The 13739-nt window shown below is 35.1% G+C and overlaps 2 protein-coding genes across 24 annotated transcripts in view; one reads left to right on the plus strand and one right to left on the minus strand.

The window, feature by feature from the left end:
• cadm2a (cell adhesion molecule 2a) overlaps nt 1-13739 on the minus strand; it is an 877490-nt gene that overhangs the window by 243529 nt on the left and 620222 nt on the right.
• On the plus strand, nt 5696-10672 carry LOC141376367 (uncharacterized). 2 transcript variants are annotated; one of them, XM_073914739.1, is made up of 4 exons: nt 5696-6820; nt 6929-7045; nt 9093-9162; nt 9343-10672. In XM_073914739.1, exons 1-4 carry the CDS (start codon nt 6361-6363, stop codon nt 9389-9391), a joined length of 696 nt encoding a protein of 231 aa, XP_073770840.1. In that variant the 5' UTR covers nt 5696-6360; the 3' UTR covers nt 9392-10672. The 2 variants fall into 2 exon arrangements, with proteins under 2 accessions (XP_073770840.1, XP_073770841.1); XM_073914740.1 differs by having other exon boundaries at nt 6941-7045; nt 9343-10048.

Genomic DNA, 13739 nt, shown 5'->3' on the forward strand with positions numbered 1-13739 from the left:
GACTTTCTCTCACGTCCTGAGACCCCGCCTGCGATATGTGCCCAAGGTTCCTACCACTCCGTTTTAATACCAGGTAGTGAGCCTGCAAGCGCTGCCCCCGGAGGACCCCGGAGGAGGCAGACCCAGCCTTTTCTTTATTGTCCAGTTCACGTCTTGCATATTATCCGGACCGCACTCAGAGTTTAGATCATCTGAGCAGCTCTTCGTCTGTTATGGCGGACGGCAGCAGGGAAGTGCCGTATCGAAATGAAGTTTTCCCACTGGATTGTGGATGCCCTTCTCTCGCTTATCAGAGCCGAGGTAAGCCACGTCCCCCGAGAGTGCGTGCGCACTCCACTCGGAGCTTCCTCTCTAACAGACATCTGTAGAGCTGCGGGCTGGGCGACACCCAACACATTTGCAAGGTTTTACAATCTGCGAGTGGAGCCGGTTTCCTCAAGGGTATTAGGTAACCCTTTGGTGATTTAGGAAACAACTCGGTAGGGTGTTAAAACACGCTTGCTGCGCCATTCTCCCTAACACGGAGGTACGTGTGCTTTTTTATCTGTCAGTAAAGTTCCCCGTCAGGTGAGCCCTGCAGATTCCTCCGTGGCCCCCAGCACTGACTCAGCGGAGGAGTCACCTGCTGGCCCACTACATTGTAGGTCTGCCAGCTGGTCAGCCCGCGTTTTGGGTATAGGTGCCTGCTATGCGTGATCCCCACTAGGCGATCCCATATGCTTATTCCGCCACGGTTAAGTCCCCCCACCTGGGTGGACCCGTGTCTTCCCTCTTCGCTAACCACTTTTTTTTCTATGCGTACTCCCCCTTCTTAGGGCTAGTCCATATGTAAATTCTGCCATCTATTCCCCCCTTGGGTAGCGGATGGCCTCTGCAGCGTCCTCCCTATTGGGATTGCATGCTTCCCAACGTACTGTCGTATTTTCCTAGATTTATCTAGACGGTCACGACTTGCCAAAAAATATATCTAAATCCGTAAAACTTCTGTTGAAGTAGGATAAATTAGGGCCACGGACATGTTGGAGGACTGCGCCTCCCAGGATGTGGGTGCGTCACGCTTGCTTGACTATCCCCTCATCGGGGGCGTTGGTAAGGTGCAGTCATTATGGCGCTTTCCATAGTTCTCCCATACGTGGATTTTCAAATCAAATCCACTTTATAGCACTGAAGTTTCCCTACCGAAGGGGAACGTTCGAGGTTACAGAAGTAACCCTTCGTTCCCCGAAGAGGGGAACGGAAGTGCTATTCTTCATCGCCATAATGACTGTTCCTTAGCTGTTTGAAAGTCTCTTCAGCTTTAAAGGATGGCGTTTGCTCGCTTCAGGTGTGCTTATATGCTGGGATAATTGGCAATAAAGCACACCTGTGCAAGCTTACGCTGCCAATTCATTGCATTCATTGGCCGGTTCAATAATCTTTCAGACAATCGGCTTCTGAACCGAAACCTCCCATACGTGGATTTTCAAATCAAATCCACTTTATAGCACTTCCGTTTCCCTCCTCAGGGAACAAAGGGTTACTTCTGTAACCTTGAACGTTCTCAGAACTGTATCCCTGGGAACGTTTTTCCAATAAGCCCGTGTTGACCGATTGCCCTCATAACTTTATCTTCTTACAATGCACCTGGGTCTTTTACAGTTACTCTATAGAACTCATAGATCTTAAGTGATGGTGCTTTTGGTAAACAGACCCTAACATTAGATCAGTTGCAAGCTCATTTTATGATCTACTTAGGCTTATAATGCTTTTAGGAAAAGAAGCCCTGATTACCATAACAATACAACATGAACAAATGAGTTAGAGGTTGTGTTTGTGTGCGTCTTCATTTGTGGTGTTTAGAAAATGGCCAGATTGCATTTATCAATTATTTCAGAGTTTCTAATATTAGATTGCAATTGTCTCATGTGCTCAGGATTTTGTTAAGAAATGGTTTCCCATGGTGTCTGGATGGATACGTATAACAGTGTTGTTGAGAACACATGCATGTGGTTAATGGCAGTACACTAAACTCTAAAAAAAATCACTGAACTGAAATGATTATTATGTTATAAATTATTCTCTCATGATTCTGAACATCTGATTCGGATTTGTAGTTTCAACTTCTAGACTTCTGGAGAACCAAATTGAAACAGAGAAAAGAATTGTGCTGTCTGTAGATAGACTCATAGAGTGTCATAATGGCCTTCTTTATCAGGGAGGCTTGGTATCTCATGTGACGACGCTTTACAATAGATCTGTGAGATGAATATTTGTCACCTTTCTTTAGCGTAGTGTATTAGTAGTCTTATTTTACTTTAGCACTGCCCTGAACAGCTTTAAATATTAAATATGCATATAATTACTTGCTTTAAATCTCCTTATTATTTGTCTGTGTATGTGTATTTTCCTAAAAATAAAAGTTCAGAAATTTGTTACACATTGCTTTTGTTAAGAATACTCCATACAGTCTTATAAAATTAAGGTGAAGTATTTTGCATTGTCTATTCTTTGGTGATGTAGCGAACATGAAGCGGCATGGCCAGGATGTGTAGGAAATAAAATAAAAATAAATACATGAAATAACCAAAATAATTGATGGCCTGAACAGGAGTTGTAAAATTGTGGTATTTTTTTACAATAACGTTGGAGATTATGTCAAATACAAAAGATAGATACAGTGTCCCAGTTCCAACAATATATGTAGAAAAATACAAAAAAAGTAACAAACAAAAACCCAAAACAAACAAACAAACAAACAAAAAATAAATGAATTAAGATGTGTCCATCTTTAAATCCACAATATACACTTTGCTCATGGCTCTGTGATAGTATGCTCACTCTCCAGATAAACTGACACTGATCTGGAGTCTGGCTTCTCCTTTTATGTGCCAGACTCCTCCCCCTAGACTGGAGAATCTTCCAATAGGTAAGGCTACATTCATAATACAGCATAAGAACAAATCGTCATTTTGCTCTTTACAGAACTTAAAATAAAAAAAAGTTATTTTATTTTTTTGAGATTAATGAAGCGCTTATTAGGACTTGTCACCACCTACTAGTGGTTTTGATTCATTTTCATGGTCTCATTCCCTCAGTACTCACAATGCTACACACTGAAATGATTGTACAGAGAGCATATGAACAGTGATATCCTAAATATTCTTGGTCAGTCTCCGATTCAGTTCAACTGTATTTTCTAATCAGGTTTATTCAGTTGAATTAAACACTTCGGTTAGTTTTCATCTTTACCAATATGTATCATTTAATGAAGATTATTATAAAATGTACAGACTAGCTAGCATTGTATTTAGTTACATTGAATGCTATTTTGAATCAAATAATTACTTGAAGCAAAATGTGTTTGTTTTGACTAGGAAAAATAGCAGGATCAGTATGTCACTTCTGCCTCATTTTGAGCAAGGAAAAACTCTTCTACAATAGCAATTTACAATTCACAGAGTCTTTCTATTAAAAACAGCTATGCTGGACTCACCCTAGATCAACTCTCTAGAGTTTTCAAAACCACTCAACATTCTGAAGCATTTGAATGCCACATTTAGATAAAAAGGAAATCCTAAAACTAAAAACAATCACTGACCTTCTGGGATGATTTTAAACGTAAGTTATTAACCCAACAATGTACATTGACTCACTGTTCACTAGACTTGTTTCTTTTTGACATAAATTAATATATTATGAAGAAAGCTAAAAAAAAACAGTTGATATCCATAGTAGAAAAAAACAAATGCTACTCGATTTAACTCAATGCTTACATTTTTTATTATTTTCACCTTTCTATAAAATATCTTATTTTGTGTTCAGCAAAAAAAAAAAAAAAAAAAAAAAAAAAAAAAAAAACAGGCTCAGAACAAGTGATGACTAAGTAAATAATGACAATTTTCAGTTTTGGTGAACTGTCCTTTTAAGTTCCTTTGCATACCAGCAGCACACATTTTGGATGTTTCCCATATCTGACCCATTCATTTCAGGATTTGGAGTCTCTTCTAATGTACTGATGAGATAAATCAGGTGTGTTTGATTTGGGAGAGGTTGAAAATGTGTACTGTTAATGTACCTTTAGGAACAGGGTTGGGAAACTGATGATGAGTTAGACATAATGTCTGGTCCCATTTGGCCATTATGAATCTTGTTTTTCATGGCTGATTCTGATTGCAGATATTTTCAATAGCATCTGGATGCAGCCTTATGATGCAAGCTGAGACTGCATCGCTCAGAGATGCAATGTCAGACATTGAACTTAATGGAGCTAGTGATGTCACTGTGAGGGGTAGGGTTAGGGGTGGGCTTAGGTTAGCATATTTAAAATGGATGCAGCTCAGATTGCTTTTTTTTTGTACAAGCACATTTAATTTTTTTTCTGATTTTGGATATTGTTTCTGATTTTAAAATGCTATAAATAAGCACAATATGTAAATGAGTATATTTCCCTAATCAAAGGCTATACTATCTGATGTGATTTAAAATGGCATGCACTGTAATCACAAGCTACACAAAGATTAGCTTGGGTAAGTGGGTGATTTAAATTAGACTGCATATTTTTAAAATTAACAAGTAGAAACAATGATTTGACTTTACTTAAGCAAAAGTACTCAACATTAAGCAAACATTAGATTAAGTACATTTACACTCTGGTGGTGCTTTTACAACAGCGGCAATAATCTGGTTTCTGTGGTTAGATCTGTAAACTGCACTGGTGTTTAATATGCATCATACAGAAACAATCTAAAAGAGAAATACCATCTACGCTTTTCCAAAGACAATGGGTTCCCCTTGTAGATACTTCAATAAAACTGTTCCTTTATATCTTTTATTTTAATGTTTCATAACTTGCGCATAAAACCAACAAACTTTGCAGTTGTTGATCACGCACAAACATTATTTAGTTAAATCAGTTGCATACTTTGGAATATTCAGACTTTCATTCTACAATTAAACTGAAAGACTCCACAAACAATTCGCCCATTCTCTTAAAACAATACATTTAAATAGTGAATAAGCAGGTTGGCTTTCTCAAAAAACCTAATTAGATAATAAAGATTATCAAGACAGATACCTGAGAGTTTAGCTTGTGGAATTTGAAACTGGTTGAAAGATATTCACATGCACACTTCTGAATCTGACAAAAGGGATCAAGGTATATGTGGAATTCTTGAATATTGTTTCAGATTATTGTGAATCTAGACATACTGTAAATGGTAGACACTGCTTTTGACATGACTTCCACCAATTCATATCTGCATTATTCTCATGCATTCTTCTGCCAGGTTCAACTGCATATCAGCTTGAAAAAATATAAAAAAAGAATTATATGTGGAAAAAGGAAACATTTTTTTATCTGTTTATATTTATGCTTGAATATGCATTTGTTCCCTTACATTTTCTTACTATGTGTCTGGTAATCTCTGACATGGTTATCCATTAGCTTTTTTTTTTTTAATTAACTTTAAAACTATATAATGTAGAAAAAAAATGTATTGTATGTAAACTATATTGTATTGAAATTTTTTTATAACTTTTTTTTCATAACTTTAAGAGAACCAAAAATCTACATACCATCTTTGGTATTTTTGAGTTATATCTTTTAGATTTAAATATTTAAATAGAATATTTTTAAAATATAAATATTTGATTGTTTTAGTTATTTATTTTCCAAATAAGAAACATAATATCCATAACAAGATACTAAAACACATTTGAAAGGTGGCAAAAGTTCTGAATGAGAATATTAAAGCAGCCAATTCTAAAATCATTTACCATAAACTGATGAGCTCATCAGGATTTCATATCTACCATTAACAATATTATTCAGGTCATGATTCACACTCATTAAATAATTACTATACTTTTTATTTAACATGCTTCAGGTGATACAAAATACAGACCTTATGGTACAATGCAACTCAGTGTGACCTTCTAAATAGTATTATTGATGAAATTGACATACCAAAAATTGTTTAAAAACCGCAAGCGTGCAGTGCAAATTTCTTTAGTCTACCAACAGCAACCCACACATTTCACAAGCCAACCATCAATCATTATCAATTAACACCAATAAACAAACATTTTATACATTTAAACATAGAAATTCTGAATAACTCAGAAATCGTCATGCAGTGAGTTTTAATTCATTTGAATACAAACATAGAAACACTTCCACAAAAGCAGTTCCTAGATGCATACATACTTTGAACATTTCCTCAAAACTTGTTATTTATTGCATATGTGCTTTCCACACACAAACACAAACAGTTGAAGACCACAACCAAGTCAACTCAAAAAGAGAAAATGTAATGGTGTATCATTGACGGCACTGAAACTGTCTGAAAGTGTAACTAAACCTAAAAGGATATAACCTGCAAAATGGACAAAAAAGACAGAGAAAACATTAATGGTATCTACGAAAATTATGTTACAAGAGGACAATCTGGACAAAGGATCACAGACCGCAACGCAAGAAGGATGCAGTCATCTGAACTTACAAGTACTGCACATAAATGTGAATATGAAAATCTAGAAAAAGAAACAACTTGGAGAATCCAAAACGAAGGCAGACAAACCACTGATGATATCTATGAGAATTATGTTATAGGAGGTATTTCTGGAGAAGAGATCATAGACTGCAGCACCATGAGAATCCAGCCATCTGAACTCACAGGTACTGGACATAAATGTGATTATGAAAATATAAAAAAAGAAACAACTTGGAGAATCCAAAAAGGAGGTAGACAAACCATTGATGATATCTATGAGAATGATGTGATAAGATGCATTTCTGGAGAAGAGATCAATAAAATGAGAATCCAGTCATCTGAACTTACAGGTACTGAGATTAATCATGAAAACATTACATCATACAACATAATCAGTAATGACTCTGTTTTCATGTTTTTGGGTGATGCATATTATGTTTAATATTTTTCATCTTCAGGAAGGGATTCAGGGAGAATGAGAAGCTTCAGATCAGCTACAGTGTGTTTGGTGCTGCTGTGTGTTCTTTTGCTGACTGCAGTCATAGCACAGACTTTCTTCATCTATAACCCGACAAGTGAGATAAAATGTTTAATATTCTAAAATTACTATTTGGAATTATTTTTGTTTACTAATCCAGATTAGTTTAGGGGGAAAGTATCGTTAGTCTGTTTAAATTGTAGTCTACCTGATCTGTTGTGTTGGTGTTGTGTGACTTATTCAAAGCTGAAAGTGTCTAGCGATTAGGATTGCAAATGGACCAAAATGTCTGGTACAGGTATATTTCCATAGCAACAAATATGAAAAAAAATTTTAACTTTGGAAACTTGCCAAGATTTTTTTGGGAATTTACAGCAATTTATGGGAATCAATGTAAATTAATTAGAAATTTACAACATACAAAATATAAATTTGTATAAAGACTTTGTTTGATCATAAGCTGACATTCTTGTAAAGTAATACAGACACAGAAATAATGCTATTGCAGTATAAACACAATTTTGAATTGTTAGTTTAACTTTAACACCATTGCTGTTTACTCCAAGTAATATCAATACCCCCTTTAACACAGTGAAACCGGTAAATATCCGTAAAATTGCTGGAACGACCATACCGGTAAATAAAAAAAAAGTGCTGCTCACACAGGCAATGACATTCTGCAATTTTTCCAGAAAAGACACACATCATTTCCAAAAATGCTGACATTATTAACCAGAAACGACCTCTAAATGGCTGCGCTTGTATTTGTAAACATAGAAGAGGTCTGGCTTTTGTTGATGGTTTCACACATTAATTTAAACCATTCATGCAGCTGCTTTGTCTCAGAGACCTCCAAAGTCAGAAGCGCTAACCATGGCTAAATGTTTACACATTTGAAGGAAAACAAACAGCGGTTTATCATAAGCATTTTATCGATAATTTTTTACCCAGTTGGCATTAAGAAATAACATAGAAACAGTATCTGACTAGCATCTAGTAGCTAAATGTGTCTGAAAAAATATTCAAAGGCTTTTATTTTTATAAACAGTCCAGATGCGTCTGAATGTTCTGATTGGCTGGAGTAGACGTCCCACGTCAGTGCATTCTAATCTTGAATGCACTCTTTCTGGCAATTTTCCTTCTGCGTTCACACGTTACAACTTCTCTTTCCCCAAAAATTGCTGAAACACATGTACGGGTATTAAAAAAGGGCCTGTTCACACATGAACCTTTTCTGGAAAATTGCCGGTAATTTTCTGAAAAAGTCTCTATGTGTGAAAGGGACTACTATTGTACCTTCTTAAATGGATGTACTGTAACACTTGAACTCAATTGCACAAATTTATTGCAATGTTAGTGCAACCTGGAAGATGTATCTGTTGCTGTTGTAAGCCCCTTTCCTCATGAGTGATCAAGAGTGCTCTACATGCTGTACATGCTGGACTCTAAGACATGAAATGCAGTGACCCATGTAACATGTCTTTAAAAAAAGGTTTGTTTGCAAACCATGTTGCTCTCTAAGAGAAAGTTGCTCTTGAGGTGGAAGGTGCTCTATTAGAAGATCTTTTTTAGTTGCCAGTGAAGACCCAGCTCACCCACTACTGAATGTGCTGTCACACTCCCTAGCAGACAGAAGAACACTGGAACAATGAAAGTTAGAAGCTAAATAAAAGCTGTGATCTGAAAGGCTCTAAAGCAAAACATTTTTCAAAATTTTTTCTTACGCTTCAGAGTAATTGGTCATCTGGCAAATTTTTTCCCCATAATGTATTAAGAATATAAGAAATTATTAACAACATATGAAGAGTTTAGATGCAAAAACTTCTAAATAAGCTGTCTCAAATTTTCATCTAAAATATACATCTTGTTATGTTACTCTTAGTGCAAAGAATGGGTTATTTTCACTGCATTTAAAGTGAAATAACTGAACATAAGCATTTGAGGCTGAGAAAAAACACACAGTTAAAAGGCAAATTTCAGATGGCACTTTACGGTTTTTATATATAAACTCTTCATATTATAAACAACTATGGTAATCCAATTAGTATTAAATTAGACTTAGTGGGTGAAACAAGTGAATTTGCAATCTGGTTGTTTTATAGATGGATGGATGCATCAATACAGTCTTTAATTCATTTCCACAGGGAAACAGAATGAGACAGGACACGAGTATAGGAACAATGCAGCAGATCTGATCATCAGAAAGACGAACAAGTGAGTGAAAGAGGAATATTGTGCGAGAGTGTGTTCAGCTGTTAAATAAAACACTGTTCTGTAACGTGTCTGAAATTAGTTTATATTTAAAATAATACTACTACTACTACTACTACTAATAATAATAATAATAATAATAATAATAATAATAATAATAATTGTGTATGATCTTGACCTCAGAATTTTGGTAATACCATATCTGCTGCTGCTGATCCCTGGATTGGTCTGAAAAAGAGTGTAATGGAGATCATATAGAGATGGATTGATGGCAGCACTCAGACCTCTTGGAGAGAAATCACTAAAGTGAACTGATTATTATGTAACATCTAACGCTGATCTGTAGTTTCAGTTAAAGGCCACCTGAGAAACCCAGCTTTATGTACTTGGCATACGAAAAATGTGCTACAACTTCTTCAGCGGGATGGGAAGATTTTTCATGCAGTTTTGCTTTTATATGGATCTGTGAAAAGACAGAAAAGTTTATTTTAAATGACTCATCATGCCAAATACTGAAGTAGCATGTTAACATCCATATCCTCACTATTTTCAGCGCAGAAGATATCTGATTTCAGATAAATACATACTGCTTATTTTTTCCCCCAAAGTTTAAGCTTAAACAGTTTAAATGCAGACATGCAGCACAACTGTGCTCAAAACAACCCAAGTTGCATCCCTCCACCAGATGCTAAAAGCTTGGCACACCACTTTTTGGACAGTTTCTCATATTCTACTTTTGTACTTCAGTGAGGACTGCTAGGACGACTTGTGGTGGCTCTATATTCTACTTCTAATGGGTGATGGATGCCACTATGCACACTGGGACCTTCAATGCTGCAGAGATTTTTCAGTGCTCTTCGAAACAACCCTGTCTCAAAGGTCTACAGACAATTCCATGGCTTTGTTTGAGTTCTGATATGAACTTTTAACTGTGGGACCTCAGGCAAGTGTGTTCCTTTCCACAATCCTCCTATCAAGTTGTAGAAACATCTCAAGGATAATCAGTGGAAATAGAAAGCATCTGATCTCGGTTTTAAATGCCATTGCAGAGGCAGTGAATACTTAAGTGTGTGTCATTTCTTCATTTGTACTTCTCTGAAATGCCTCTTTTACAATGGTTGACTAAAACATTTGAATAATCAAATAGTGCCAGCTTCCAGGTGTAATCATTAAACTTCAAAACAAACCTCTACTTGACATTCAGAGGTGATCAGAAATTCCTTTACGTACTTGAAACATTTCCGCACGTTTCTGAATTATAATAAGGCATACCTCAGGAGAGCTGATATTATTTAAAGTAAAACTAAATACATTTTTGACTCTAGAAAACAGACATTAGAGAGACAAAAACTGATACAGATGATACAAAAATACTGATGTTTCAAGAGATTAAATCATAATAGAATTCTGATGAAAAATAGACAAACCTTCGGGGAAAGATGTTATGTACTTGTGCTGCATTAAAGTGAAGTGACCAGAAGTGCTGAGAAAAGCTAATAAATGAACTTCTGGTAAAGATAATGAGTTTCCTTAGTGTTTTGTAGTAGTTTGAAGTATAGAATGCACAATATCTATTTTTTAAACATACCTTTTATGGTTGTTGGAACAGAGTGTAGAAGCAAATTAAGATATAATGGACGTGTTTCAAACTTCGTTATCCCACACTGATAAAAAATCAAGACAACACAATTTTATGTTGCTCTAACTTATTTTTTATAAGTTAATCAAAATTTTGCAAAGTTGAACTTAATATTTTTAGTCAGTTTGATTGATATAAGTTGAGTCGACTAGAAAAGTGAAAACTAAAAAAAGTGAAGTCAGCAAGAATTCTTTTTACAGTGCAGGCTTTAATATAAATATTTTAATGCAGAGGTGCCCAAAGTAGGGTTCGATGAAAAGAGAGGAAAAAAGATGGAAAGTTGGTTGGAGGCGAATTTCAAATTGAATGTAGCCTTTTGTGTCATGGTTTAATTAAGGAGCTTCAAAAAAGCCAACTAAAATTAAATGTTTCATTTATATGTTGTAAAGGAATCAGACTTTTAAAATGTAAATACTGTCACTTGACAGATGCACAAGACATCGGCTACAATACTAGTGTATTCAGCATTGAACTCCTTTGTGTTATAAATGAGATTGTTTATGTTTTTACTATAATAAGATCATTATAAAATGTTAAAAAATGATACTGCATCATTATTTACTATGTTTTAAAGCAACATTTTAATTATTTTTTTAATAATATAGTAATAAATCAAAAATGACCCATGGCAAATTTAATGCAAATCGGTTTGGCATATTTAACTTTGGCCCACATCTCTCAATCAAATATGTTTTTTGGCCCTTTATAAGAAAAAGTTTGTGCACTCAAATACTAATATTAATACTTTTAATAATGATAATTAGAGCTGGTCTGAGAACAGATGAGAAGCAGATCTGATCCTCATAAATAACGGAGAAGAACAAAAGAGAGAACATGAAGTCATAGAATGTGGTTCTACCACTGGTCCCACTTAGGCAAGTATTTAACTGGAAAAAGGGGTACATTGTTGATGTACTGACATTGTTAAAAATGGATATTATTTATTAGCAATTGATCAATTTTACTGAGGTAAAAATGTTTATGAATCCTTAGTTATGGATACTAACTTAATGCATTTAAAGGGATAGTTCACCCAAAAATGGTAATATGTTGTTAACCAATTCACCTTTAGACTGGCAAAATCCTAACTTTTATAGTAGTTGGCACATTCAGGACAAGCACAGGTAAGAATTATTTTGGCAAAATTATGTATCCTCACTCTTTTCACGTCACATAGCAAGCATAATTAAGTGACAGGAAGCTCAAACTCACTCTTGTGCAAGTGCCGGGATCTGTTTGTGGTTTAAAACTGATAAAGTTTAATTTCTTGCACAGACTGAACACTTAATTTCTCAAGAACTCCACATATTGTCAGAAGCTAAATGATATTGATTTTATTGACTTTATATGTGAATTAAACTTTATGCTTTAAACTGATCTGGTCATCATGATTGCTTCTTTTTCTGTGGTATTCTCCAATTCATTTTCCATTGTCTTTTATATGTCCATACATTATCTAAAGGGGGCGACGCAGTGGTGCAGTAGGTAGTGCTGTCGCCTCACAGCAAGAAGGTCGCTGGGTCGCTGGTTCGACCCTCGGCTCAGTTGGCGTTTTTGTGTGAAGTTTGCATGTTCTCCCTGCGTTCACATGGGTTCCCTCCGGGTGCTCCGGTTTCCCCCACAGTCCAAAGACATGCCGTACAGGTGAATTAGGTATAGGGCATCCGCTGCGTAAAAACGTGCTGGATAAGTTGGCGTTTCATTCCGCTTTGGCGACCCCGAATTAATAGAGGGACTAAGTCGACAAGAAAATTAATGAATGAATAATCTGAGGGGGTTATGCCTTCCACAATATGGTTTGGACCTAAGGACTGAAACAGCCTTTTTGAGCACTGGTTATACATATTTTGTTGATACTGTTTGTACTAATAAAAAATATAAAGCATATTTGACATACTGTTGCATTTTAAAAACTGAATGAATTGTTGAAGTTGTGAACGTTTTCAAACAAAATGTTTTTTTGTTTTTTTTAACCGTCTATTTTACATTTTTAACATATTTACACTCAAGAGAGTTGAATAAAATAACAATATATTGTAGTAAATAAAAATTACACCGAACATCAACATACATTTTTTTTTTAACTTCAGGCGGTGTTAAATATAGTTACATTTTTAACTCTGCCCAGAGTTAAAATTAACCCTTGCTTCGGTGTCAATTTGCTAACACTTTTGAAAGTGTTGATTCAACTCTGTTGGGAGTGGACCCTATGAGACACTTATAAAGTGTTGAAAGTAACACCCATAGAGTTATTTTGGGTCCCAATATTTTGCAGCTAAATTATACATTCCAGTTAATGTGAGCCCAACCATTATTAACACACACAAAGTTGCATTTTTGATGTTCTAGTTCGAAAGGCACTTTGTCCTGTGGTGAATCTAATGTTTAATGATCTAAAGCTTTAGAATAAAACTATTACCATGACAACACAAAGTTTATGTACCTAAAATATTACACAGCATTCTAGGTCACTAGTTGTTTATGCTTGGCTCTCTTCATTAGAATACAAATAGAATTTACAGTAAATAAACAGATGCATTTTCTGAAGATTATGTCTTCTTCTTGAAAAAAAAAAAAAAAAAAAAAAAAAAAATATATATATATATATATATATATATATATATATATATATATATATAGGACCATACAGACATCACTTTTATAGAAACTCTTAACTCAAATGATTGTGTTTTAGCAGTGTTATTATCAACATCAATAAACTCATATTTTAACTATAACTTTCTTTTATTGGAATTAGAGAATTTTGTGGAAATTATGACAATAAACACTATTGATACTTTTTCACTTTTCCTTAATAATTAACTGGAAAGGTTCCTGAAACGTGTGAAGGGAAACATGCATGGAAAGTTGCATAAGCAAATGAGAAAACAGCTGTTTATGTTTCACCCACAATATAAAAAAATAGTTGGCATATGGAAAT

The sequence above is a fragment of the Danio rerio genome, chromosome 10 (assembly GCF_049306965.1).
Source record: "Danio rerio strain Tuebingen ecotype United States chromosome 10, GRCz12tu, whole genome shotgun sequence".
Taxonomy (NCBI): Eukaryota; Metazoa; Chordata; class Actinopteri; order Cypriniformes; family Danionidae; genus Danio; species Danio rerio.

What these genes read in the sequence shown, in the direction of transcription:
- LOC141376367 (XM_073914739.1), top strand. Translation starts at nt 6,361, where the DNA reads ATGGACAAAAAAGACAGAGAAAACATTAATGGTATCTACGAAAATTAT. An exon ending in CCAGTCATCTGAACTTACAG is followed by an intron (nt 6,821 to 6,928) that starts GTACTGAGATTA and finishes TTTCATCTTCAG; the next exon opens with GAAGGGATTCAGGGAGAATG. An exon ending in CTTCATCTATAACCCGACAA is followed by an intron (nt 7,046 to 9,092) that starts GTGAGATAAAAT and finishes TCATTTCCACAG; the next exon opens with GGAAACAGAATGAGACAGGA.